This window comes from Rattus norvegicus, chromosome 5 (assembly GCF_021556685.1).
Source record: "Rattus norvegicus strain SHRSP/BbbUtx chromosome 5, alternate assembly SHRSP_T2T, whole genome shotgun sequence".
In the NCBI taxonomy this organism is placed as follows: Eukaryota; Metazoa; Chordata; class Mammalia; order Rodentia; family Muridae; genus Rattus; species Rattus norvegicus.
In genome coordinates, this window is record NC_141538.1 from 148,777,689 (window position 1) to 148,803,214 (window position 25,526).

At 50.8% G+C, this 25,526-nt stretch overlaps 1 protein-coding gene and 1 long non-coding RNA gene across 2 annotated transcripts in view; one reads left to right on the forward strand and one right to left on the reverse strand.

Annotated features, from left to right (window-relative positions):
• The window catches only part of Nkain1 (Sodium/potassium transporting ATPase interacting 1), a 45,137-nt gene extending 20,149 nt beyond the window's left edge, over nucleotides 1-24,988 (forward strand). The window contains exons 2-7 of the mRNA NM_001427136.1: nucleotides 16,054-16,191; nucleotides 17,638-17,718; nucleotides 20,869-21,066; nucleotides 22,404-22,464; nucleotides 22,926-23,007; nucleotides 23,160-24,988. Coding sequence (NP_001414065.1) covers nucleotides 16,054-16,191; nucleotides 17,638-17,718; nucleotides 20,869-21,066; nucleotides 22,404-22,464; nucleotides 22,926-23,007; nucleotides 23,160-23,169 — 570 coding nt within the window. The 3' untranslated portion in view covers nucleotides 23,170-24,988. The remainder of the gene's footprint in view (nucleotides 1-16,053; nucleotides 16,192-17,637; nucleotides 17,719-20,868; nucleotides 21,067-22,403; nucleotides 22,465-22,925; nucleotides 23,008-23,159) is intronic.
• LOC134479033 (uncharacterized) lies at nucleotides 18,019-23,318 on the reverse strand. Its single transcript, XR_015621158.1, has 4 exons — nucleotides 23,188-23,318; nucleotides 22,910-23,035; nucleotides 22,529-22,564; nucleotides 18,019-21,259 (listed from the first exon to the last, which is right to left on the reverse strand). It is a non-coding gene; the product is annotated as an uncharacterized LOC134479033 (long non-coding RNA).
• Nucleotides 24,989-25,526: the final 538 nt, after the last annotated feature.

Genomic DNA, 25,526 nt, shown 5'->3' on the forward strand with positions numbered 1-25,526 from the left:
AGTTTTCCCAGGCACAGGGTCCTGGGATACAAGAAGGATCCGTGACACCCTGACAGCATCCCTGTAGCACAGGCCCAGAGAAGGGGACAAGATCCACCCTTTTCTTTTCCTCATTACTCCAGGGATGATGAGGGCCCTGGCATCAGGGATCCCTTAAGGACTGTCCTAGAAAGTTCATGCCATTTCTTTTTTTTTTTTTCCCGGAGCTGGGGACCAAACCCAGGGCCTTGCGCTTGCTAGGCAAGCGCTCTACCACGGAGCTAAATCCCCAACCCCTGTTCATGCCATTTCTATTGGAGATCCAGTTAAGAACACAAATTCAGACAATGACCTGAACAGTGGAAGCTCTTCTGGACGACTGGGCAAGAGTCTGCTATTCAACCTTACTATGTGGTCTTGGTGTTCCTGGGAGGGTTCGTGGGGAAGGGCAGGTGATCCACAGCCAGGAAGTCTGACGAAGAAGTCACAGGATCATAGATATTCCAGGGATGGAGGGCTCCAACCCACTGACACCTATGAACCCAGGAAGGGATTCCTGCAGGGAGAGAAGCTGGAACAGCTCACAGGGCAGTGAGTGTGATAAGAGCTGGGACTTCCAGCCAGAGACCCTGGTGGAAATCCTCAGAGCCCTGTGACCTTAACTGGTGACTCTATGTTTCAGTTTTCCCAAGTGCAAAGATCAGAGTCTGCCCCGCATGTCTGCGAGAGTTAAACGGACCAAGGCTTTCTAGAACCAGGAAAACATGGCATAGGGTGTTGGCTGTTACTGCCTCTTCTTGGCATTCCACAGCTGTAGTACAGTGCCTCGTGCAATGAGCCCTACTCAGTGTTAGCACACAATAGGCTCATGAAGTAGGCCTCCCTTACCTGCCTCCCTTTGGCCTCCTGTATAGCCAGCTACTTCCCCCACCTCCAAACAGCACTCTGGCTCAGGGTCAGGAGCTGATTGCAAGAGGTGGCTGGGCTTTGTCCTGTTTGCCCCTCTGGCACTCCTCATCAATCTCCAGGCCTGCCCAGGGCAGATTGTAGGCGTCTGGTTAAGAGTTTGGGCTCAGGGCACACCACCTGGCTGGCTGAAGATTGCCTCTCTTAGCCCTGAGATCTCAGGCTAGAGCCTGCCCTCCGTTGAAGGGTGGGGTGACGACCCTTCGTTTGTAGTTGTGCGGGCTGAACCAGACAGATAGGGTATGCAAGCGCTTGGCACAAAGCCTGATTCCGGCAGCGCGTGCAGAATCTTAGCCTCTGTCATTACGCTGTGTTCAAGTTCAAAGCGGAAATCTGTCAAGCCTTCTCAGTGGGATATCCCCTTGGGATGCCCTGTGCTGCCCTCCCTTCTCCCGCAGCCGCATCTCACACTTGTGCACACAGACCCCAAATAACTTTTCACAGGGCCAGACTGGAATGAAGCACCCCACCCCTCTGGCAGGTAGATAACCAGGGAAAGTCGCTGTGGGTATGGGGGACACTCCCTCCGTTTATTCATGATTGAGTCCTTAATGCTAATGATTCGAACACCTATGCAAATAAGTCTTCAGCCTGTGGAGGGTAAGGGCTGTGCAAAAGAAAGGGTGCCAAGAGATTAGGCTCGCTCATCCCTTCAAGTCTCCACGCCGCTGTCGTCCACAGGGCTAATACTAACGTGTCCCAGAGCATCGGAACCTACAGTCTGCACCTTCAGGGCTGTCCAGATGTTGGTGTCTGCTGGGATCCCAGCCGGGGCTGAAACCATTACTTTGGCATCCTAGGGTGGAGGGACTTTTGTGTACCTTTGCCTGCCGGCTCCTGACACCCAGTGCTGTTGCCGGGCAGAATTCCCCACCTGGCTCTTAGGCAGAAGTGGTTGCTGTTGCCATAGCAGTGAGGCTGGTTTTCATCAGCATCTCCTTCCTGGGAGCCTCAGCCAGGGATAGGGCGCTTTGTTCCCCTGCTCAGGTCATGGGAAGTGTGTCAGCCAGGAGGGGTGACCCCACACCAGGTGACTGATGTTTCCAGAGTGGCATTTAGCCCCAGACCCAGGCTGCTTCTGTGCTCTGCCAGGCCGGTCCTCCAGACACAATGGCCCTTCCCATTGTGTGTGTGTTCTCTATGCCCCCGGCTCTACCCAGGTGGGTGTGTTCCAGGCTCTCCACAGGACCTCAGTGTTAATCCATTGCCACCTCACTCAGGCAAGCCAGCCTTCCTGACCACGCCCACTGCAGCTCTCTTCCTGAACACTCTTCCTTCTGAGCACTGAGCAGAGTCATTTTGCTCACTAGGTGTGTGTGTGTGTGTGTGTGTGTGTGTGTGTGTGTGTGTGTGTGTGTGTGTGTCCCGTGTGTGTCTGAATCTGTGATGAGTCAGGGTATTTCTTTGTGTAGCCCTGATTACTCAATTTGTAGAGCAGACTGGTCTCGAACTCACAGAGATAGATCCACTCTACTTCTGCCTCTGGAGTGCTGGGATTGGGGGGTGTGCGCTGCCGCCCGCTCATTACATATTTTTTTCTTTTTTTTCGGAGCTGGGGACCGAACCCAGGGCCTTGCGCTCGCTAGGCAAGCGCTCTACCGCTGAGCTAAATCCCCAACCCCTCATTACATTTTTTAAAAATGTCTTTTGGGACTGAGAATCATATAGCCCTGGCCAGCTTCAGACTGACTCTGTGGCTCAAGGGGGCCTTGAACTTTGCATTCTTCCGTCTCAGATCCTGTGAGTTCATTTTTGGCTGCTTGTGACTTGGGTATCCTAACAAAGGATCTGTCATCTAATCCAAGGTCACACTTTTGTTTTGTGTCTTTTGAGATAGAGTTACCAAACTCTGGCTGTCCTGGAATTCACTCTGTAGACCAGGCTAGCCTCATACTCACAAAGGTTGGCCTGCCTCTGCCTCCTGAGCGCTGGGATTAAAGGTGTGTGCTTCCGGGGGTTGGGGATTTAGCTCAGTGATAGAGCGCTTACCTAGGAAGCGCAAGGCCCTGGGTTCAGTCCCCAGCTCAAAAAAAAAAAAAAAAAGGTGTGTGCTACCATATCTTGCTAAGCCTATGTCTCTTGTACCCGCCCCTGGGAGTGCCCAGTGCCACACTGCTGGGAGGAGGCAGGGCAAAGTCTTCTGATACAGGGGAGTACACCGTGGTTTCCAGGGGCGTCTCTGGGGACTGTGGGGGTCTGAGATCTATGTTTTCCCTGGTGCCATGCAGAGAGGAGGCAGAGAGGAATCTGGTCTGATTGAGAGCAGAGAACTGGAGGGGCTGGCGGAGAGAGCCTTCCTCAGGAGTCTTAGGCTCGGCCCTTTCGTAGAAGACCTTCCCCTTGGTGGTCCTCAATGAAGCAGCTCTCTGAGACAATCCTGTTGTGGTGGATGTAAGCACATACACTTTATTCAGAGTGAACCAGGGATTATGTGTAGGTTTATGGCCCTGCTCTGTGCGCTCAGTTCTCTCCTCCCACCTTTATGTGAATGTCAAGGCTTGCGCTCAGGCTGTCAGGCTTGCGTAATCTGGCGGGACACATGACTACCTGCTAAGTCGTCTTGCCAGCCTCAATTTTGGTCTTTTTGAACACTAATGTTATTTAGGCTTCCTTAATACCCATACGATCTTTTTTTAAAAAGATTTACTTATTTTATGTATAGGAGTACACTGTAGCTGTCTTCAGACACACCAGAAGAGGGCATCAGATCTCATTACAGATGGTTGTGAGCTGCCATGTGGTTGCTGGGAATTGAACTCTGGACCTTTAGAAGAGCGGTCAGTGCTCTTAACCACTGAGTCATCTCTCCAGCCCCCCACCTCTCCCAATATGGTTTTTTTTTTAAATCATTCATTTACTTTATTTATATGAGTGCATTGCCACTGTCTTCAGACACACCAGAAGAGGGCATCGGATCCCATTACAGATGGTTATGAGCCACCACGTGGTTGCTGGGAATTGAACTCAGGACCTCTGGAAGAGCAGACAGTGCTCTTAACCACTGAGCCAACTCTCCAGCCCCCCAATATGGTTTTTAAGACCAGTGTATCCACTTCTTTTATTTTTTGAGACAAAGTTTCACCGTATAGCTCTGGCTGGCCTGGAACTCACTATGTGCTGCCTATGCTCTGGACCACCCACTGGCCGGCCCTGTTTGCCCTTGGGGCTTGGAGGCGAGGTGGTGCAGAATCTACAGCACAGACTCCAGAAGCAGTGAGAACATGGAGCAAGCCCAAATGAATTCCACTGCAAACTTGTTTAATAATCCAGACGGGTGCCCTCTATGCCCTCACCCGTGTCCCATTGGTCCCAAGCAAACATCTCTTCCAAGCAGCTGTCCCTGATTGGCAGGCATTGTCTCTGTCAGCCATTCTTAGTCTCTCAGGCAGTCTTCAATTAGGTCCTCCTGCAGGAGTTGCCTCTGCGGCTGCGTGCCTCCCCTCTCCCCCCAAACCCCGTTTATGTAGAGGTGGTCACCACCATTCCTTCTACAACTTTGTAGACCAGACTAGCCTAGAACTCATAGAGATCCACCTGCCTCTGCCTCCCAAGTTCTGGGATTAAAGGAGTGTCTACCACTGCCCAGCTCCCTGTCCGTTTCTTTAAAAACAAAGGTTATGGTGTTTTAATGGAGACTGGGGAGAGTGTGCAGTTCAACTTGGAAAATAAGCCATCATAAGGCCATTAACACACCCTCCCAGCCATGTTCGATGGCCGAGATGTGTTTTGCTAGCTCTAGCCATTTACTGGCCATGTGGCCTCTGGCAAGTGTTAAAACCCTCCCTCGGCCTCCATTTCTCATCTACAAAAAGGAGAAATTTAAAAACTGGCCATTTTTGTTCCGGGTTTCCCCCACCTCATCTCCACACCACTTACGGCTCCTGCAGTCCTAAACTCTGCCATAATTAATTCTGTGCCTAAGTGCCAACTCCATTAAGGTACTTTCTGTCAGGAGTTTTTGGCTTAATTATAGGGTGGTGCGCATTATACTTAGTCAGAGAATCTGATTAATCACCGTTTTATTTATCTGAATGTTTGTCTGTAGCCAGCATCTCTTGGGAGGTCTTTGTGCTGAGTTTTCCTGGCTTAGAAGATTCTCCCACTCCCCCTGCCTTCAGGGCTCCTCTTCAGAGGAGCCTTTCCTGCCTGCCCCAGAGCCTGCTGGGAGCCTGCATTTGGAAGCTGAGCCTTGAGAGTCCTCATAGTCTAGTTATAGGAAAATAAGCAATTGTGCAACTGCCGGGAATGGAGAATTCTGGGAGAGTTGGACCCCAGACCTGAAAAAGAATTCTGTATGTTGTTGTCCTCAGCTTTCCAAGAACACCCTACACCTGTTCATCCCATCTCCCATCTCCAGTCCAGCCTCCTCAAAAGCCCTAACTTCCTTGGCTGTCTGCTTAGAATTTCTCTGCCCCCGGAACAGATGGCTTATGTCAAGAGAACACGTTAGGTTCCCAGCGCCTCCGTCAGATGGCTCAAAGCAGCTTGTAATTCCAGCTACTGGAGACTGACGCCCTCTTCTGGCCTCCATCAGTACTGCACTCACATGTGTGCAAACATACCTAAAATAAAATCTCGAGGGAAAAGGTTTCTCTGCCCCTTAGACTATCAGATGAGCCCTTAGCCTGAGGTCCAGCCTCAACTTCCCCTTCTTGTGACCTCTTGTTGCACCCATCCAGTTAGCTATACTGTCCCAGTGTCATCCATACTATTCCAACTTGCCCGGGATGTCGTTTAGCTCTAAAAGTGCTTTGCCCCAAGAAACCCCATGATCCAAGGTAATCTGGAGCGGTTGCTGCCCCTGCCTTGGGTTCAGGGATTCACCGGCAAATGCTTGTCATCTATTGCTTTCTTTTTTTTTTTTTTAAAGATTTATTTATTATATATAAGTACACACTGTAGCTGTCTTCAAATACACCAGAAGAGGGCATCGGATCTCTTTACAGATGGTTGTGAGCCACCATGTGGTTGCTGGGAATTGAACTCATGACCTCTGGAAGAGCAGTCGGGTGCTCTTAACCGCTGAGCCATCTCTCCAGCCTCCATCTATTGCTTTCTTAATGTCATGCCCTATTTTTGCTTCCTTATGCAAGATCACCCCTCAAAAGAAAAACCTTGCAGACTGAGCCTCAGACCACACCCCTGTCTTCCCTCTTTTCTCCTCTACCCAGAAGTAGCCTCATACTGCCTATATATGTCTGCAGCCTGCCTCCCATCAGGCACATCCCGCCCTCTTCTCAGACCCTCTTGTAATGGCTACACTGTATCCTGTCATGTACAAGCATGGTGCTCCACCAAATTCAAGTGCCATCTCCCTTCTGAAGCCTTCTTGGACTCTCCAAAGGGGTTCCAGGGTTTTCTCTTTCCGGCCATGGTCCTTTCATTGTGTGGGGCAGTCAGAGGTGTTCAATCTCAAGTGTTTCCTAAGGCCCCGTCTACCTTGTCTGTTGCTGTTGATTTGTTTGTTTTAATATGATCTCCTTTTTAAAAAGTTTTAGAGGTGCCTCGTTAGCGCAGTAGGTAGCGCGTCAGTCTCATAAAAAGTTTTAGGAGGTTTTCTTGTTTTTATTTTATGTGTATGGGTGTCTTGCCCATGTACAGGTGCACCATGTGCATGCGACACCCTCAGAGGCCAGAACAGAGTGTCAGATCCCTTGAACAAGAATCCCAGACTGTCGTTAGTAGTGATGTGGGTGCTGGGAATTGAACCCAGGTCCTCTGGAAGAGCAGTCGGTGCTCTTAACCACTGAGCTATCTCCCTAGCCTCCTACCTTGTTTTTTTGAGTCGGGGTCTCTCACTGGGACTTGAGGCTCACTGTTAAGGATGGCCCTCGAGCCCCAGGGATCTGCCTGTCTCTACCTCTTCAGCCCTGGAATTGTGAGTGTGCACCGTTGGACCGGAGAGATTGCTCAGTCGCTGGGCTCACAACTAAAAGGGTGAGCATTCGCCAGGATGCTCAGCTGTCTACATAAGTTCTGGGCATCAGACTAGGTCTTCATCCCTGTGAAGGAAGGACCTTCTAGACTGAGCTATCCCTACCCCACCCCAACCCTCCCTATCACCATCTTAATAAGAATGTAGTGAATTCATTTAATTTTGCAACTCCAAGAAGTAGGGAGGCCAGAGGATTGAGAAGCTGAGACTTACAGGGGAAAATGAACCCGGGCTCACACAGCGGGCATCAGAAACCGGAACAGTCTGACTTCAGAGCACCTTCTGCCTCTCGCTGTCACAGTAAACTGCTTCCTGCTGTCCAACGTTAGTGGTGCTGCAGCCGGAGCAGAGTTAGGGCCCTCTGCTCCATGGGTGTGGGGGAGGGGTGGTAGCGAATGTGCTACCTCCAAGGCAAAGCCCATAGCAGGTATCCAGGAAGAAGTCAAACACACAAGTTGGCAGTCAGGTTTGAATCCATCATGGCAGTACCTGGAAATGAGGGTCCAGGTCCAAGCAGGAGACATCCAGGCGGGAGGTAGGGGCATTGCAGCTCCAGATTCCGATGCGAGCTGTATAGGGCTTCTGGGGGCTTTTCCAGGTACAGAGTCAGTGACAGAGGTGACAGTTGGGTAGTCCTGGAGTTGGGAAGTGAATCTAAGCGCTTCGAGGTGTGTAACCTTTTCTCCATCTCCAGAGGAGGAAACTGAGTCACAGAGGCAAGTCTAAAAACCCTCTGTGCTACCTCCCTCTACGGCCTCTAAGGGTTTACCAGATGGTGAGTGAAGAAACAGGCCCCGTGAGGATAGGGAGGGGTACTTTGATTTTTGTCGCTTTTCCCCTTACAGTCCTGCCCTGGGCTGTTCTAGGGTTTATGTAAATTAATGTAGATGTATGTTAATTGTATCACTACCAGTCTGCATGCTCTAATGGAGCTGCCAGCTCAGAGATATAGTGAGGCAGAATTGTCCAGAAGGGGCCTAAGAAGCCCCCCAGCTGAGAACGGGGTACGGGTCAGTGGCCACTGAGATGAAGGGCTAGGGTTGCCATGGATACAGAGGCCAAGGCCCTGCCTCTTGACAGAACCAGACTGGCCAGATCAGCCTGCTGGGCCTCACAGAAGCTCCAAGCTGGTCTCTGAGGATTAATTATCTGGAAGGTGATGGCCAACTGCTTTCTAGCTCCCCCCTGACCCAGTCCAAGTGGAGGACTGGGCCACAGCAGGAGGGCCAGAGGACAGACAGATGGCCGTCCAAGGTTTGGATACAGAGATCTGAAGTGAGAAAGAGAGAGCCTATTTCCAGAGCAGAAGGACCCCTCCAGCAGGCCTCTTAAGGCGCAGGATTCTAAAGGCTGGAGCGGATGGGCGGGCTCAGTCGCTAAGCCCAGAGAGCCTGTAGCACAGAAGCTTAAGCCAAAGAGTGTCTAGACCTGAGCTTTCTTTGGTGTCTTCATATGTGAGCCTTCCACAGCTCTGGGGCCTCAGTCTTCTGGTCTGTATCTTGGGATGGAAATGTAACATGGACATGAAGATTAATATACACAGCATCGGGCTGCAGCTCAGTGCGTAAGAGCACTGGTCGTTCCTCTAGAGGATATGGGTTCAATTCCCAGCACCCACATGGCAGCTCACAACGGTCCGTGACTCCAGTTCCACAGGATCCAAACCCCAGGTGTGCATGTGGTGCACATAACTGTGCATACAGGCAGAATACATAGAACAAATAAATCTTTTATATATGTGTGTACATATCTGTATAACATGTGTATATGTGTTATGTGTGTGTGTATTATACATACATACACAGCAGGTACTTAATAAAGTACTACACTAAGGTACACTCTTGAGGTTGTCTGTCCTGGAGTCTTTGTCCCTTTGTATGAGGACACTACATTTGTCCATGGTCCTCAGTCTCTTTCTCTGAGTTTGGACATGTGGTACTAGTGTTCTTAGAAAAGACATGAGCAGTGTCCCCAAGATAGGAGCTGAGCTAGGTTTTCTCCAGTGAGTGTCTAGGACTTGGCCCACAAAAGGCACCGAGCTGGCCCAGCAGGTCATGATGCTTCCTGCCAAGCTTGGCAGCCCATGTTCGATGCCCAGGAGCCTACATGGCAGAAAGTGAGAACTGATCTCTGAAAGTTGTCCTTTCTTACACACACACACACACACACACACACACACACACACGCACGCACACACGCACACACACACTCTCACACTCTCACACTCACACAGAAAGAAAGGAAGGAAGAAAGGAAGAAGAATTGCAATATTAAAAAGTAAATTTTTAAGGGGCTGGAGAGATGGCTCAGCGGTTAAGAGCACTGACTGCTCTTCCAGAGGTCCTGAGTTCAATTCCCAGCACCACATGGTAGCTCACAACCATCTGTAATGGGATCTGATGCCCTCTTCTGGTGTGTCTGAAGTACAGCTAGAGTGTACTCATATACCTAAAATAAATAAAAAGTAAATTTTAAGGACTGGAGAGATAGCTCAGTGGTTCAGAGCACTGACTGCTCTTCCAGAGGTTCTGAGTTCAATTCCCAGCAACCACATGGTAGCTCACAACCATCTGGGATCCGATGTCCTCCTCTGGTGTGTCTGACAGATACAGTGCACTCATATAAAAATAAATAAATTTTTAAAAAAGTAATTTTAAGGCCAGGTGTGGTGGGGTGCACCTTTAATCCCAGCACAGAAGCAGGTGAATCTCTATGAGTTAGGGCTAGCCTGGTCTACAAAGTGAGTTCCAGGACAACCAGGGCTACACAGAGAAACCTAGGAAACTTAGTCTTGAAAAAAAAACCAAATAAATAAATAAATTAGAAGAATCATCTATAGAATGGATGGATGGATGAATGGATACCATATACTGTGCCTTGGGAACAGCGTGTCTGGAGAAGAGCGACCGTTAGTGGCAGGGTAACTCAGGAGATGTACTATGGTCTGTCTATTCTGTGGCCTTCCCAACACAGTCCAGAAAAGCAGTGGATGCAGGAGCAGCATCTAATGTCAGCCACCACCTGTCTGAGTAACTTGGGAAGATCTGAGTAGCCTGCAGCTCCTCAAAGAGAGGAGGGGGATGAGTCTGAAGGAAGTCAGCCTGGAGGAGGCAGAGCTGTGAAGGCCAAGAAGACACTGGAACAGGCTGGTTGCAGTCACGTGACTAGACTTAGCAGCAACCACTCTACCCAAAGAGCCGTCGATGTCACCAGCCCAGCTCATTTGTTTTTTTCAAACAAAGTCATATATATGTAGCCCAGGCTGGCCCCAAATTCAATATGTAACTAAGGCTGCCCTTGAATTCCTCATCCCCTTCCCTCTACCTCCCCAGTGCCACGATCACAGGTGTGTACTACTATACCTGGCTTTTTAGAACTTTAATCTCAGCACTCGGGAGGTGGAGGCAGGTGCTGAGTTCTGGGCCATCCTGGTCTACAGAGTGAGTTCCAACACAGCCAGGGTTATACAGAGAGACTTTGTCACTAAAAAAACCAAACCAAACAAACAAACCCCTTTTGTGTCAGTGTTGGGATTTGAATCAGACTTATACACAGTAGCTCTGTCAGTCAGGCATCTCTCGGGGTTTCACTTTCTTAAACACATATCTTAGTTGGGAGCCAGTTCACAGCTCAAGATGTGTGTGTGTGTGTGTGTGTGTGTGTGTGTGTGTGTGTGTGTGTGTGTGTGTGTTTAGAGCCTCCAGTCTCCTGTCTCTGTGCTCTGCTCCCCTGAGACAACCCCTCCTACGTGTTGTCTTTCCCAGCTCCTGATACTGCTTTTACTATCACAGACTTTTTTTCCCCCCACAGTGGACTTGTGTTGTTCTGTGGCCACCTTTTTTCTTTACTTAACAGTGTTAGCCTGGGCTGGTTTCTAGTGGGATCTGAGCTGGGAGGAGGGCTGCTGAGATTCTGGAAAGAAGCAGGGGACATGGTGTATGCGCATCCAAGCGCCAGGAGTCCCCAGAGGTCAATGGACACAGGGGAGAGAGATCTCTGTATAGTCGTCCCCAAAGTCAACCACCAGAGGCCCATGACCTGTTTCTCTTCTCCCTTCCTTCCTTCCTTCCTTCCTTTCCTTCTCTGTCTGTCTTTCCTTTCTTCCTTCTCCTCCCTGTCCCCTCCTTCCTTTCTTCCTTCACTTTCTTTGAGATATGGTTTCAGTATAAGGCCCAGGCTGACATAGAACTTACAGTAGCTCCTCCTGCCTCTGTCTCCTAGGTGCTGGGATTACAGGTGTGCCACCATAGCTCCTTGGGCTTGGACCCCTGCTTTCACTCCTGCACATCCCCCTGTCCCTAGCCCAGGGGCCAAGCACAAAAGGTGCTTAAGAAATCTATTCATGGATTAAGTCCTCTCCAGGTCCTTGTTAAAGACCCTCCTGGTCTCCACAGTCTCCTTTTGAGTCAGCTAAAATATTCATTCAACTGACACACAATGGTGCTGGCCCCAGGTGGAGCCCCGAGGTGGGCCCATCTTTGGAGTTGGGCAGCCCCCTCCCCTCAGGCAAGTGGCTGTCCCTCCCAGCTGTCACTGTGCTGAGCCCTAATGAGGGCTGCACCAGCCGATCTCCGGGGCTCCTTCCAGCCTGCGGCATCAGCTCCAGCCCACCCCCTCATTTCACGGATGAGGGGCCTGAGTCGAGTGTAATTTCGTCAGCTGCTTCAGAAATCCACTGGGAAGGGGGGCTCGGAGGCACATGGAGGGCTGCCGCCTCGTACGGAGGACCAACTATGTCAGACACCCTGCCAGATGAGTGCTTTATGAGACAGGACACATCACCAGCAAGGAAACCGAGGTTCAGAGAGGGAGAGGAACCTGCCCAGGGTTTCGGGTCTCTGAGGCTTCCACTTTAGTCAGCAGGACCCCAGAGGGGGAGACTCACACCTCAGTCAGTCAGAGACCGAATTGGACTGGACTTTCCATTCCTCCCCGATCTTCAGGGTGCTGCCCTCCTCTTCCTCCCCCAGACAGCCAGACTTCGGCAATGAAGGCATATGGTGGCACGCTGGAATATTGGCCAGGGAAGTAGTTAACTTGTAAAATTGATGGGTAGGAGCTGAGGTACCAGAGGCTTCTTCCTGATAAGTTCCCTTTGCCCTGCCCCTTCCCGGCCTCTGCCTTAGCCAGCTTCTGGGGCTGGGGTGGATCTATCCGTATCATCCCCCACCCCCACCCCGGCTCCCACCTGGGATTGGGCTCCTGGGGTTGAAGTCTAGACAGACAAGAGCATCCTACTGAGACCAAAGGGAGCCCTGACAAGGGGCTGAAGGTTCCCATAGCAACAGCATCCCCCTCAGCTGGCAGCCACCTGATAAATAAATAATCAGGGTTTGGGGGTGGGGAGCTAAGGGCAGCCAGGCAGACTAGGTCTTCACTCTGGAGAGGAGATGGGGGGAGGGAGTACTCAGGTGTCAGGCTTCTAATAGTCGAAAGAAGAGGATTGGAATGGCCAGGTGAGAGAGAAAAGATGGATGTTGAAAGGTCAGGTGGGAGATTTGTCCCATTAGTGACCCCTGGACTTGGGGACATTAGCGAGCAGGCAGAAGCTTGAGTTAGAACTGAGGTTTCTAGTTCTTGCATCTGGACACATCAGGGGAGTGGACCCTGGAAATGGACCGGGTTAATATTATGCATGGTGGCATAGGTTTGTAAGCCCAGCACCCTGTAAGCTGAGGCAGGAGGATCTCAAATTCCAGCACAGTCTGTGCTCCATAGAAAGACCCTGTGCCCGGGGCTGGGGATTTAGCTCAGTGGTAGAGCGCTTACCTAGGAAGCGCAAGGCCCTGGGTTCGGTCCCCAGCTCCGAAAAAAAGAACCAAAAAAAAAAAAAAAAAAAAAAAAAAAAAAAAAAAGAAAGACCCTGTGCCCGCCCCAGCCCCCAAAAAAGCAAAATTGTTTTCAGAGATGGCAACATGGCCAGCAGAGAAAGTGGTGAGGTAGCCTCGGGGCAGCATGGGAATCCAAAGATGGTCAGTGCCTCTTGAGGCCTTAGGAGCATGGGAGGAAAAAAGAGAAATAGATTTCCTCCTGAAGAAGATGCTGAAAAGGTAATGTGAGAGTAGGGGGTGGTGGAGGGCCCAGGGCAGGAGATGGGAGAGGCCTTGTCAGGAGGTGCATGTGACCCCATGGACTCAAGAATCGGGAAGATGAGGTTTTGAAGTTTGGGTGACTTGTCCTTATCTGTGATGTGATCACTCTGTCCTAATACCAGGGCACTTGTCCTCTGTGGCTGGGCTCCTGCATGGCCTTAGTGACATTAGTGTTTTTAGAGGTGTTAGAGGAGGTTGTGTGAGTCACCCCAGGGACCTGCCTTCTGTTTCCATAGGAAAGGTTCAGAAGGCTGTTCCACCCGGCTAGTAGGCTGGGCTGACCACATTAGAAACACCCTTGGCTAGGTGAGGAGGTGCATAACGTCAGGAGGTAGAGGCAGGGGGAACTCTGAGTCTGAGGCCAGTCTGGTCTACAGAGTTCCAGGACTCCAAGAGGAAACACCCTTGAGGCTAGCTTTTCCCTTAGCACTCACTCATCTGGAGTCGTTGGTGAGGGATGGGGTTGCAAAGTAACAGATACAGAGAAATTGCTTAAGGCTTCTTTCTGGTCCAGTAGCCTTCCCTGCCTTCCACCACCGTTAGCTGTATAGAGCAACAATTTGGTGGCACACACCTGTGATCCCAGTATCTCTGAAAGGAAGTCAGGACTGGAACTCAAGCAAGGCAGGAAGCAGGAGCTGATGCAGAGGCCATGGAGGGATGTTTCTTACTGGCTTGCTTCCCCTGGCTTGCTCAGCTTGCTTTCTTATAGAACCCAAGACCACAAGCTGGGCTTGTGCTGTCAGGTTTCTGTCCCTCTATTTCCAAAGGGTGGGGACCTTGGAATCTGCACAGAGGTACACTAACTGTTCTGAGATGTAGGGACGTGAGTGGACAGAACACGCTAAGGTCAGGCCAATGGTGAATTGGTCAGAGCTGACTGCTGGAGTGGATAGGGACGGCCCTGTGGGGTAGGGGCAGCAGCATCCAGAGGTAGGGATAGAGCCACGGGGGCCTCTGACCTACGGAGGGTGAGATTTGAGGTGCGTGCCCATAACCTAGGAGGGCTTGGGGAAAGGAGAGGAACTGGAGGGTCCAGTTCCAATTTCAGTTGCTCAAAGGATAGACATCAGAGGACAGCAAGATGGTTCTGCACAATCACCTGAGACCAAGCCTGACAACTGAGTCTTCTCCCCAGGACTGACTCCTGAAAGTTGTCCTCTGACCTAAACACACACACACACACGCACACACACACACTCACATGCATACAGACACATACACCTACACACACATATACATATACTCACACATACCATACATGCATACATATATATACATATACATACACCATACACAACACATAAATGCATATACACGGGGTTGGGGATTTAGCTCAGTGGTAGAGCACTTGCCTAGCAAGCGCAAGGCCCTGGGTTCGGTCCCCAGCTCTGAAAAAAAGAAAAGAAAAAAAAATAAATAAATGCATATACATATACATATACACACAGGCATACATACATATACATACATCACCCACATACATGCATACATACACCACACAATGCATATACACACATACATACACAACCCCTACACATGCATACACATGCGTATACGTACACCACACATACATGCATACACACATGCATACATACATATATCCATATACATATACCACACACATGCACTCAAACACACACGTTTTTGTTTTTAAAGGCAAAGAGTTCACAGTAAGGAAGAGTACAACAGAGCGTTCTCTCCCCAAGGTCAGCGAACCACCCGTCAGGGCTGGATTGTGGAGTCCACTGATCATTGTGTACACCTGAGGGAGCCTAAGACCCAGCAGGGCAGGTGACCCTTCCAAAGTCCCCCAGCAGACAGCCACGCTCCCGACTCCACCTGTGCTCCTTGACTCCTCAGCCAATACCCGCTGGGAAACACGGTGCCTTGGTACGCAGATGAGACAGGTGGCAGAGAAAGATCGGTTCTGCCACCTGCCTGCTGTGTGACCTTGGGCAAGTCATTTGTCCTCTCTGAACTCCATGTTCTCTTTCCTCAAGATGACGTAACGGTGCCAGGGCTGCCTCTCTGCCAAGGCATGTGCAGGGAAAGATGAACGTGGGAAGCCTCTGACCATCTGCCCGGCCCTGTGAGGGTTGTCACCAGCAGGAGGCAGATGGGAAGGTGCCAGGCTTGAGCCTGGCACTACCAGGCTCCCCTTGTGTCCTGCCCAAGCCTGCAGCTTCTTTGGTCTCTGCCCAAGCTGTGCCATCTGTGTGGTGGCATCAGCCTGTACCTTCCTTCTGCCCTGGCAGGAAGAGCCCCTGGGATCTCTCACTTGACCCAAATCCCCCCATACCCGTGGCTGAGCAGACCCTCTGCTCCGCCTTGAGGGGTGGTTGTCATTGTTGTTGTTGTCGTTGTTGTTGTTGTTGTTGTCGTTGTTGTTGTTGTTGTTGTGTTTTCAGTGCTGAGATCAAACCCACAGCCTTTCTCATGCTAGACAAGTGCTCTTGCACTGAGCTCTATTCCAAGTCCCATTATAAAATAATTACATTTATTTATTTTGAGGTAGCACTTGGGCTGATTGGAGGACACATTGTGGGATCCAGTTCTCTCACCTTCTGGGTGATCTTAGAGATCAACCTCAGGGAGCGGGGTTTGGTGGAAGGTGTACCTTTACACACACACACACAGTCACACACTCACACATAAACACACACTCACACACACACACACACACAGTCACACACACACATACACACATACACACACACATACACACATACACACACACACAGTCACACACTCACACATACACACACACAGTCACACACACACACACAGTCACACCGAACACCCGGAACTGTTTGTTCTGAGAGATGATGTCACTTGGTTACCCAGGAGGGGCTGCCCAGCAGGGAGGAGAAGAAGGCAGGACCCTGACTCAAGTTCTCACCCCTCCCCCAAAGCTACTACCAGGCTTAGAGGCCTTTGATGTCCTCCTTGCCTTGCCTGTCCCTTTGGGACCCGAGAGAGTGGATGGCTTCAGGTCAGTGTGTATGAAGGTTGCTGTGGTAGGAAGGATGAGTCTCTGTCCTGTTGGGTGGCGGCTGTCTCAGCCTGTCTCTTCTACAGGTGGCTGCCCTCCAGCGGCAGATCTTCGATTTCCTGGGCTACCAGTGGGCTCCCATCCTGGCCAACTTCCTGCATATCATGGCTGTCATCCTGGGCATCTTTGGCACCGTGCAGTATCGGTCCCGGTATCTCATCCTGGTATGTCTCTTTCTTGCCCCTGTCTCTCCAGACATAACTGTTTCCTACCCATAAAGCCCAAAGGGACACAAATACCCAAAAGTCCTAAGTATGCACTCAGAACCAACCAGAGTACTGTGTTTCTTTAGAGACTCTTCCCAGAGGAGGTGGGCTGGGCAGACGGCGCAGTTCTACATCTGTTTGGCACCATTACAGCAGCCCCACCACCTCCTCTGTGCAATGAGGGAGCGAGGCTCAGTGTGGTTAAGTCTTCCTAAGGTCACACAGCTAGGAAAGGCAGAGCCAAGCCTGGAGTGAGAGCTCCTACACTGTCACCATCCTGCTATGGGGACAAAGAAAGAAAGGGAGGCAAGGGAGCATCAGGAAGTCTTGGGTTCTGTCCCTACTGCCTGGCATTCACTGAGGACATGGTCTACGAGGCATAGTGATGCATATCTGTAATCCTAGAACTTGGGAGACAGAGACAGCATCATCGTGAGTTCAAGGATAGCCTGGGCTACACAGCGAGACCCTCCCTATATTTAAAAAAGAAAAAAAGACAACATGGTCTGAACGTACTTGTAGTGTAGCTTTCTCACCCCTGCTAATGGTCTTCTGGACACCTAATCTCCCACATCCTTGGCCTGCTGCAGTTCCCTGCTGGCCCTCGGTGCCTCTTCAGGGGCCACATCCAGGCTGCTCAGCAGATTACCCAGCATCCATACATGGTGCCTGCAATAGGACAGATGCAGGATGACCCACTCATGCTCATTCCACGCCAGCCATCTCTCCACTCCTAAAGGCTCGGCTCCACCTTGCTAGTTCTACTGGCAAGTGCTCTTACCTGCTGAGCCCCTGCAATTAGCATTTTTAAGATTTTGTTTATTTATTTTTTAATTACGGAAGGGATATACTTGAATGTGGTTACCTGAGGAGGCCGGAAGAGGGCATTGGTTTCTCCTGAACCCGAGGTTACAGGTCTGTATTTGCATGGGTGCTCAGAACATGTCATGGCTGAGCCATCTCTCCAGCCCCAATTTGTAAATTTCGGAGGCGGGGGCGGGTTTCAATACAGGGTTTCTCTGTCTGTCTCTGACAGCTCTGGCCATCCTGCAACTTGCTCTGTAGACCAGGCTGGCCTTGAACTCAGAGATCTGCCTGCCTCTGCCTCCAGTGCTGGGAATAAAGGCGTGTGATACCACTGTCCAGCCCCAATTTGTATTTTTAGCAAACTCCTCAAAGTAACTGCAATGTATGGAGAGGAGGTCTCTCCCTCTCCAAGGACCTGGGCTAAGGCCCTGACTCCTAGCTGTGTGATCCAGAGAAGCTCAGCCTGCCCTCTGTGTCTTAGTGGAGGGTTGTGAAGGATGAGTGTAACCTCCACTCTCCCTTGAAGTCCGTCTCCACTGACTGTGCCCCATCCCCACCCCCGCACCTCCCCCCTTTACTCACCTCTGCTTTCTGCAGTATGCAGCCTGGCTGGTACTCTGGGTCGGCTGGAATGCCTTCATCATCTGCTTCTACCTGGAGGTTGGACAGCTATCCCAGGTAAGCCTGGGGCCTGGTGGTGTGCAGAGCACACACTACCTAACCTTTGCCATCTCTACTGGGGGCCGGGACATCCTCTTTTCCACACCCCTTTCTCCCTCCGCACACTCCACTAATCTGTGCAGCCCGCTTGACACACACCCCCCATTTTTGTTTTTGGCCTCTTCTGTGCTTCTTAAAAACAAGGATGGCCCGGATGAGGCTAAAGGGCATTTGCTGGGAAGATGAGCCCAGGGCTGCATTGACCACAAGCTCAGTGAAAACCGAAGTGTATGCCAGCACACGATGAAATGCTCAGAGGAAGGTGAAAATGTCCCACACGCACGTTTTATTGCTTATACACAGAGACACACTGGGTCCGAGGCCGATCGATATTTTTCAGAAAGGAAAGAGACTAGGGTGGCATTTGTTCAGGGGAGAATGAACAAACTGTGTCGTGTGGAGAAGCAGCTAAAGAAAGCAGGGGTGTGTACCTGGAAGAGGAGCGAGCCCAGAGAGGCACAACTTCTATTTTTAGATACAAAGGAGGACAAATACAGGAATAAAAACTTTGGCATCGTGGCTTGACCCTGCTCCATTTAAGTCTCAGCTGTAATGCTGCCCAGCAGTTGGACACTGGGCGAACGGCCTGTTCTCTCTGAGCTTCAGTTTGCTCTTTCTTTAGATGTGTTTTTACTTATTTACATGTAGGCCCGTGTGGTGGTTATTTTTTTTATCGCTGTGATAAAATGCTACAACCAAGGCAACTTATAAAAGAAAGCATCCGACTCGGGCATCAGTTCCATGATGGCGGAACAAGTGCTTGGCAGCCGAAACAGCTGAGAGCTCACATTGTGAGCCATACCCCCAAGGCAAAGAGAGAGATCGCTGGGCTTTTGGGACCCCAAAGTCTGCCCTCCTACCCCATGACACATCTCCAGTAAAATCACACCTTCTTTTTTCTTTATTTTGTTTGGTTGCTTGGTTGGTTGGTTTTTGTTTTTTTTTGAGAAAGGGGTTCTCTGTGTAGCCCAGGCTATCCTGAAACTTGCTCAGTAGACCAGGCTGGCCTATAACATAACTCAGAGATCTACCTACCTCTGCCTCTTGAGTGCTAGGATTAAAGGTGTGCGCCACCACAGAGTGAAGCCACACCTTTGCATCCTCCCCAAGCAGTCCTACCAACCGGGCACCAAGTATTCAAACACCTGAGCCTACAGGGGTGGGGCAGGCATACTCCTTCAAACCACCACAGGGTGCATGGTCTGCATGCATTTCCCTGCACCATGTGTGTGCAGTGCTGGCAGAGACCAGAAGAGGGCGAATGAGCCCAAGGAACTGGAGTTACAGACAGTTGTGAGCTCCCATGTGGGTGCTGGAAATAGAACTCTGATCGTCTGGAAGAGCATCCAGTGGTATTAACCACTGAGCCATCCCTCCAGTCCCACCTCTTTTTTTTTTTTTTTTTTTTTTTTTTTAAAGACAGGATCTCTTGTAACCCAAGCATGCCTCAAGCACTATGTAGCTGAGGGTGACTTTTTGAACTCCTGCTCCTCCCAAATGCTGGGATTACAGTTATGTACCACACATGGTGCTAGGGAGGGAATCCATGTTAGACATTCTACCGGGTGGTTCAGTTAGTCAGAGTGCCCGCTATGCAAGCATGAAGCCCTTGAGTTCAGATCCCCGGCACCCACATAACACTTTCTAGTGGCATGAATCTGTAATCCCAATACTGGGAGGGGAGCTGGAGGAGAGAAAGATTTCCTAAAGATTTTCAAGCTAGTGAGTCTAACCAAACTTGTGGACTCCAGGTTCCCTGAGAGACCCTGTCTCAAAAAAAAAAAAAAAAGGCAGGGCACAGAGGTAGCTCAGTGAGTAGAAGTGTTTGCTTTGCAAGCCGGATGACGCAAGCTCAATCCCAGATTGAGAAGAAAGAAAGAAGAAGAAGAAAACAGAGCTAATTCCCAAAAGTCGTATTCAGACCTCTGGACGTGTTCTATGGCTCATGTGTACACACAGGCACACACATACACCACCACCACCACCACCATCAACAACAACAAGAATTAAATTTTAAAAAAAAAGGTGGAGGGTTGGGGATTTAGCTCAGTGGTAGAGTGCTTGCCTAGCAAGTGCAAGGCCCTGGGTTCGGTCCCTGGCTCCAAAAAAAAAAAAAAAAAAAAAAGGTGGAGGCTGGAGAGATGATTCAGCGGTTAAGAGCACCTGACTGCTCTTCCAGAGGTCCTGAGTTCAATTCCCAGCAACCACATGGTGGCTCACAACCATCTGTAATGAGATCCGATGCCCTCTTCTGGTGTGTCTGAAGACAGTGTACTTATATATAATAAATGAATAAAAAAAAAAGGTGGAAGGGCAATTAAGGAAGCCACCCAGTGTACGTACACACACACACACACACACACACACACACACACACACACAAACACAAACACAAACACACACAGAGAGAGTAGAAGCTTTAAGACCAGCGTTTTGGAGGCAGAGGCAGGCAGATCTCAAAGCCAGACTGTTTTACAGAGCAAGTTCCAGCATAACCAGGGCTATATAACACAGAAGCCCCGGTGGGGTGGGGGTGGGGATTGGAGGATGGACCACAGCAACTCCATGTGGTTACTCGGGCGATGACGCTTGATCACAGGCCTGTGTGCTTGGTTCCTGGTCAGTGTGGCGAGTCTCAGTCTGACTGAAGGAGTGAAGGTGTTGTTGGGTACAGGGCTGCACACTGTCTAAACACTGACCTAGCCCAGCCCCTTCTCCATCTAACAAAAGGGAGAGTACAGACCGAGGAGAGGAGTCACATGCAGAGTAATGGGAACCCATTGGGTTATACGGGAGCTTGTATTGCGGAGTTCACCGATGCCTGGGGAGTTAGATCCTGTCTCTGTTAGTGCTCTTTTAAGTCTGAAATTCAGAGGCTCCAATATAGGCTCAACTCGAACCCTCTCCAGCTCAGTTGATAGCAATGTGACGTCTATGTGATCGTCTGCTGCCACCTGCTGGCCATGTTTAGACTTGCAGGGGCCGTCATTTCCCTTACAAATCAACCTGGAGAAGAGCAGACTATGTGAATCCACATGGTAGTGGGCACCTGGGGAGTCCTCCTATCCCTCTCCACCGCTGAGTATCCCAGGCCCCTCTGCCCCCCAGGACCGGGACTTCATCATGACCTTCAACACATCCCTGCATCGCTCCTGGTGGATGGAGAACGGTCCAGGCTGCCTGGTGACTCCTGTTCTGAACTCCCGCCTGGCCCTGGAGGACCACCATGTCATCTCGGTCACTGGCTGCCTGCTTGATTATCCGTACATTGAAGCCCTCAGTAGTGCCCTGCAGATCTTCCTAGCTGTGAGTCCTATTCATCACCCAACCCCATGTCCCCCGAAGTGCAGATTCCAGACCATCCATTCTTTATCCCCGTTGGAGAGATGACAGGCCATATATAGACCCACAATTCCAGCAGGCAGGAGGCAGAGGCAGGAGGGTCAGGCTTACAAATTTGAGATCAGCCTAGATTACATAGTGGGTTCCCTACCCAACCCTGTTCAGAAAAAGAAAAAGAAAGATAAACCTATGTATTCTGACCTCCATTTGCTCCAGCATCCTGTGACGCCTCCCTCCTCCTTCCACCACCCATCTCCCATCCCCCAAGAAGGGCATGGGTAGGTTTCATGAATGGGATGAGCCTTCAGGCCAAGTCCCGCTGAGCTTAGAAGTCTAATACACCCCTGGTGTTAGCATTCTGTCTAAGCTCCACCTCACAGTTACCTGGAAACAGCCAGCTGCTTGCCCCCCTCCTCTGTCTCTTGCTCTCTCTTGGCTTCCTGCTCCCGCTCTCCCCCCCTTCCCTTCCCCCCTCCATGTGCTCATGGCCAGCCTCTACCTCTCCCCCCTCTCTGCCTTTCTCTGTCTCTACTACCCTTTCAGCTCCCCTCCCCCATGCCCTAATAAACTCTATTCTGTACTATACCATTGTGTGGCTGGCCCCTCACGGGGAAGGGATGCCTCAGCATGGGCCCACCGAGGCACCCCCTTCCCCACACCTCACCACACATTCAGCAAAACATATCCCCCTCTCTCTTTATCTTTTTATAAACACATCACCTGGGACCTTGGACAAGTCATTTGTTTTTCTCAAGCTCCCTTACTTTTTGCATACGAAGGACAGTGCCAACCATACAGGGCTGAAAGAATAAGAAAGGAGATCCAGCCAGGCCTCGGTGGCACAATACATTTATCCCAGCACTCAGGAGACAGAGATAAGCCGGTCTCTGAGTTCGAGGCCAGCCTGATCTACAGAGCAAGTCCCAGGACAGCCAGGGCTACACAGAGAAACAATCGAACAAGAAAGCAAAGCAAAGAAGGGGGTTCAAAATAGGGGTCACAGCCAAGCATGGTGGTACGCCTGTAACCCCAGCACTTGCAAGGTCAAAGTAGGAGGATCCAGAGCTCAAGGTCAGCCTGGGCTACTTGAGACCATTAATGGGAGGGCCAGCCCTGTCTTAGGAACTTTACACAGGCCTAAGTGGGAAGCTTGGGGCACAAAGAGGTGACCTGCTTGTCAGTCACAGCCTTTTCAAGCAGAGGCATTTAACGTAAATGTTTGCTTAGACAAGGCTTTGAGTCGGTGGGTAGAGGGGACAGGGACAACTCTTTCCCTTCCTGATTGTTATCCCCTCTCTCAGCTGTTCGGATTCGTGTTTGCCTGTTATGTGAGCAAAGTATTCCTGGAAGAGGAGGACAGCTGTAAGTGTCTCCCCCTCAGAGAGATGGCCGGGGGTTGGGGTGAGGGTGGGGGTGTTTTCAGTACCTTGGACAGGGCCGCCTCCCCTGGGGCTGGTTTGTACTGGAAGAAGAGAAGCCAGGGATGAATGGTTAAGACCCAGATGGCTAAGTACTCAGCCCAAGGCCCCAGAACCGCTTTTTTCCCCCATACTGGATCTAACCCTATAGTTCAGAGCCTTAGGGCTTTCCTTCCACCTGACCGCCTGCCTCTCTTTGCCTGCTGAAGGAGGACAGGAGCAACACTTAACCTTACCCTCTCCTACTCCTATGCACAGCCCCGCCCTCGGGTCCACATCCTGGGCGTGGCTGTTCCCGGCCCTACCCACCCCTTCTCAGGTTGGGCTACCCAGGAATGGGTCTGTGTCACGAGGTTCTTCACCTTCAAGACCCAGCCTTCAGTACTCACCTCTTCTCTTTCGCAGTTGACTTCATCGGTGGCTTTGACTCCTATGGATACCAGGCGCCTCAGAAGACGTCGCATTTACAGCTGCAGCCTCTGTACACGTGGGTCCTTGGCGGGGACTGGGTGTAACTGGAGGGTGTAACTTGGTGTTGGTGGAAAGAAGTGCATGGAGAAGGCGTGGGCATCCGGGTCTCTCTGACCACCTACTCGCAGGCCTGCAAATACACTTCTAACCTGCTTTTGTTTCCTGCAGGTCTGGGTAGCTTCTGTTCCGCACCCACCTCGTAAAGCTCCCTGGACCTCTGGAGCCTGAAGCAGCGCTGTCCGGAGGCTTGGATCACGATGAGCAGGCGCGCCCCCTGGCGGCGCTTAGGCTAACTGCAGCTTGTACAGCCTCCTGGATCTGCAGCCCCTGGAGCAAATGCGGACTCACTTAGACTTGAACTTGGACCTGACCCTAGCCGGACTTCAGGGTTGGGGCAGGATGGGGTTGGGGGGAGGGGGAATCGCTGGGTTTGTATTTTTTTTAATCTCAGCCTTGGTACGTGCCAGGGTCTTCCTCTTTCTTCAGCTCTACTCCTTACCTAGTATCTTGCCCTCAGTCCAAACAGCAAGACAGACGAACTCACCCCATCTCACCTCTCATTCACCTGCCCTGGGGAAAGATACTGTGAACTAGAAGCAGGAGTCCTGGGCTCTATCACTGGCATCCTGTGTGACATCGGGCAGAGTCTTTGCTCTCTCCGGGGCTCAGTTTCCCCACCTCAAATAATTAAAATAATCCCTTAGCAGATGATACTCCTAGCACTCTCGTTTGACTTTTCAATTCCCTGGGCTATGGGGCAGATATGGAAACTAAGGCCCAGAGATGTGAGGCGACTTGCTTGAAGCCGCACAGTAAGGTTTTAGCAGAGGCAGGCTTTGAATCCTGTGTGTTCTAGTTTGAGACTCTCCAATCCAGTATCTGGCCTCTGGATTTGGTTTCCAAGCCCCGCTTCTAGCTCGGGCAATCCCGCACACTCACATATCACCACCACAACACACCAGCTCCACTCTTAAAGCAATATACCAGTTCGTTCTCTTGGGAACCAGGCAAACAGAGCCTAAAGCCTTGAGTTCAGCCTGACCCACAGGAAGCCTTTGTAGACTCAGCCTGCTCATCTTTGGTAAACTTCTAAACCTCGTCCTCCACAAAAGCAGAACCACTACTCGTCCGCCAGATCTCTAAGCTGGGGTCCACTCCCCCCAAGCAATCCCAAGCAAACCCTCCATTCTTCCACCTACTTCACCGTCATGGTCCCTGAGGGAGAGAGGATGGTGATCCAGAAGCAAGCCTGGGAATATGAAGGGGCAGAATGAGTGTGGATGACTCCAGTCAGGAGGACTAGAACCCCACCCTTTCCTGAGAACAAGCAGAGAGGAGGGCTTTTCTCCATCTTCTTCCTCCACAGAGGCCCTAAGAACCCCGTGTCCTCAGTAGGTAGGGCTTGGTGAGTTACGTACAGAGAGAACAGACATCGGTGCCTCCGATCTGTGAAGCGGAAGCAATCGGAAGGGCAGCTAAGAAGCAGAGGGACCTAGCAGGGAGCTTGTGCGGGAGAGACAGTTTACACCGCACCGAGGTGAACGCGCAGGGGAGACAGTTCACACCGCACCCAAGGTGAACACGTCGAGGTGAACACGTCGCTCTCCAGTCTTTCCTGAGCTAGAGCGGCAAGCCCCACTCCACTCCAACCAGTGTGCCACACAGAATAGCCACGCCCAGGAGTTCCTCTGGCGATCACAGGTCCCTGGGTGGTGAGCCTAATCAGAGAGGGATACGTTTCCTTTAAGTCAGGCTACCTCTTGCCACTGGGTCACTTCCCACCAGCAACACTCACTTCTCCCATCCCTTCCCGCAGGGCTCTCTCTACTCAAGGGTTTAGCCACGGATGCTTCGAAGCCTTTTGGTTTTATAAGCTGGGTTTTACAGGGGGAATCTGGGTTTGCTTCTCAACGAAACCTTGTGGGCTGAGACCTCCCAGGTATCCATGCAGGTTGGTTGATTAAAAAAAAAAAAAAAAAAGTGTTTTCTTCACTGTGTGCCTGTCTTGCCCTCTTGATCAGAAAGGTTTCCTAAGAGAAAAAGGGGGGTTGGGGATTTGGCTCAGTGGTAGAGCGCTTGCCTAGCAAGCGCAAGGCCCTGGGTTTGGTCCCCAGCTCCGAAAAAAAAGAATAGAAAAAAAAAATGGGTGCAAAACTGAGTGGCCATTTCATTTTTAACATATTACATACATTTATTGTTTGTTTGAGACAGAGTCTTGCTATGTAGACCTAACTGATCTAGAACTCACCGTATAGCCCAACTGTGGCCTTGAACTCATAGAAATCTACTTGCCCAACATTCTGAAGTGCTGGGATTAAAGATGTGAGCTACTGCACTTGCCCCTCCTTTTAAAAATATCTTATTTATAATTGTTCTGGGGGGTGTGTATGCCACACAGAGGTTGTGGAGGTTGGAAAACAACTTTGTGGTGTCTGTGTTCTCTGTCCACCTTTTTTTTCCTTTACTATATTTATTTGTGTGTGGTGTGGGGGTAGGGATTGAACACGCATGCCAGAGAGTACACGTGGAGTCAGA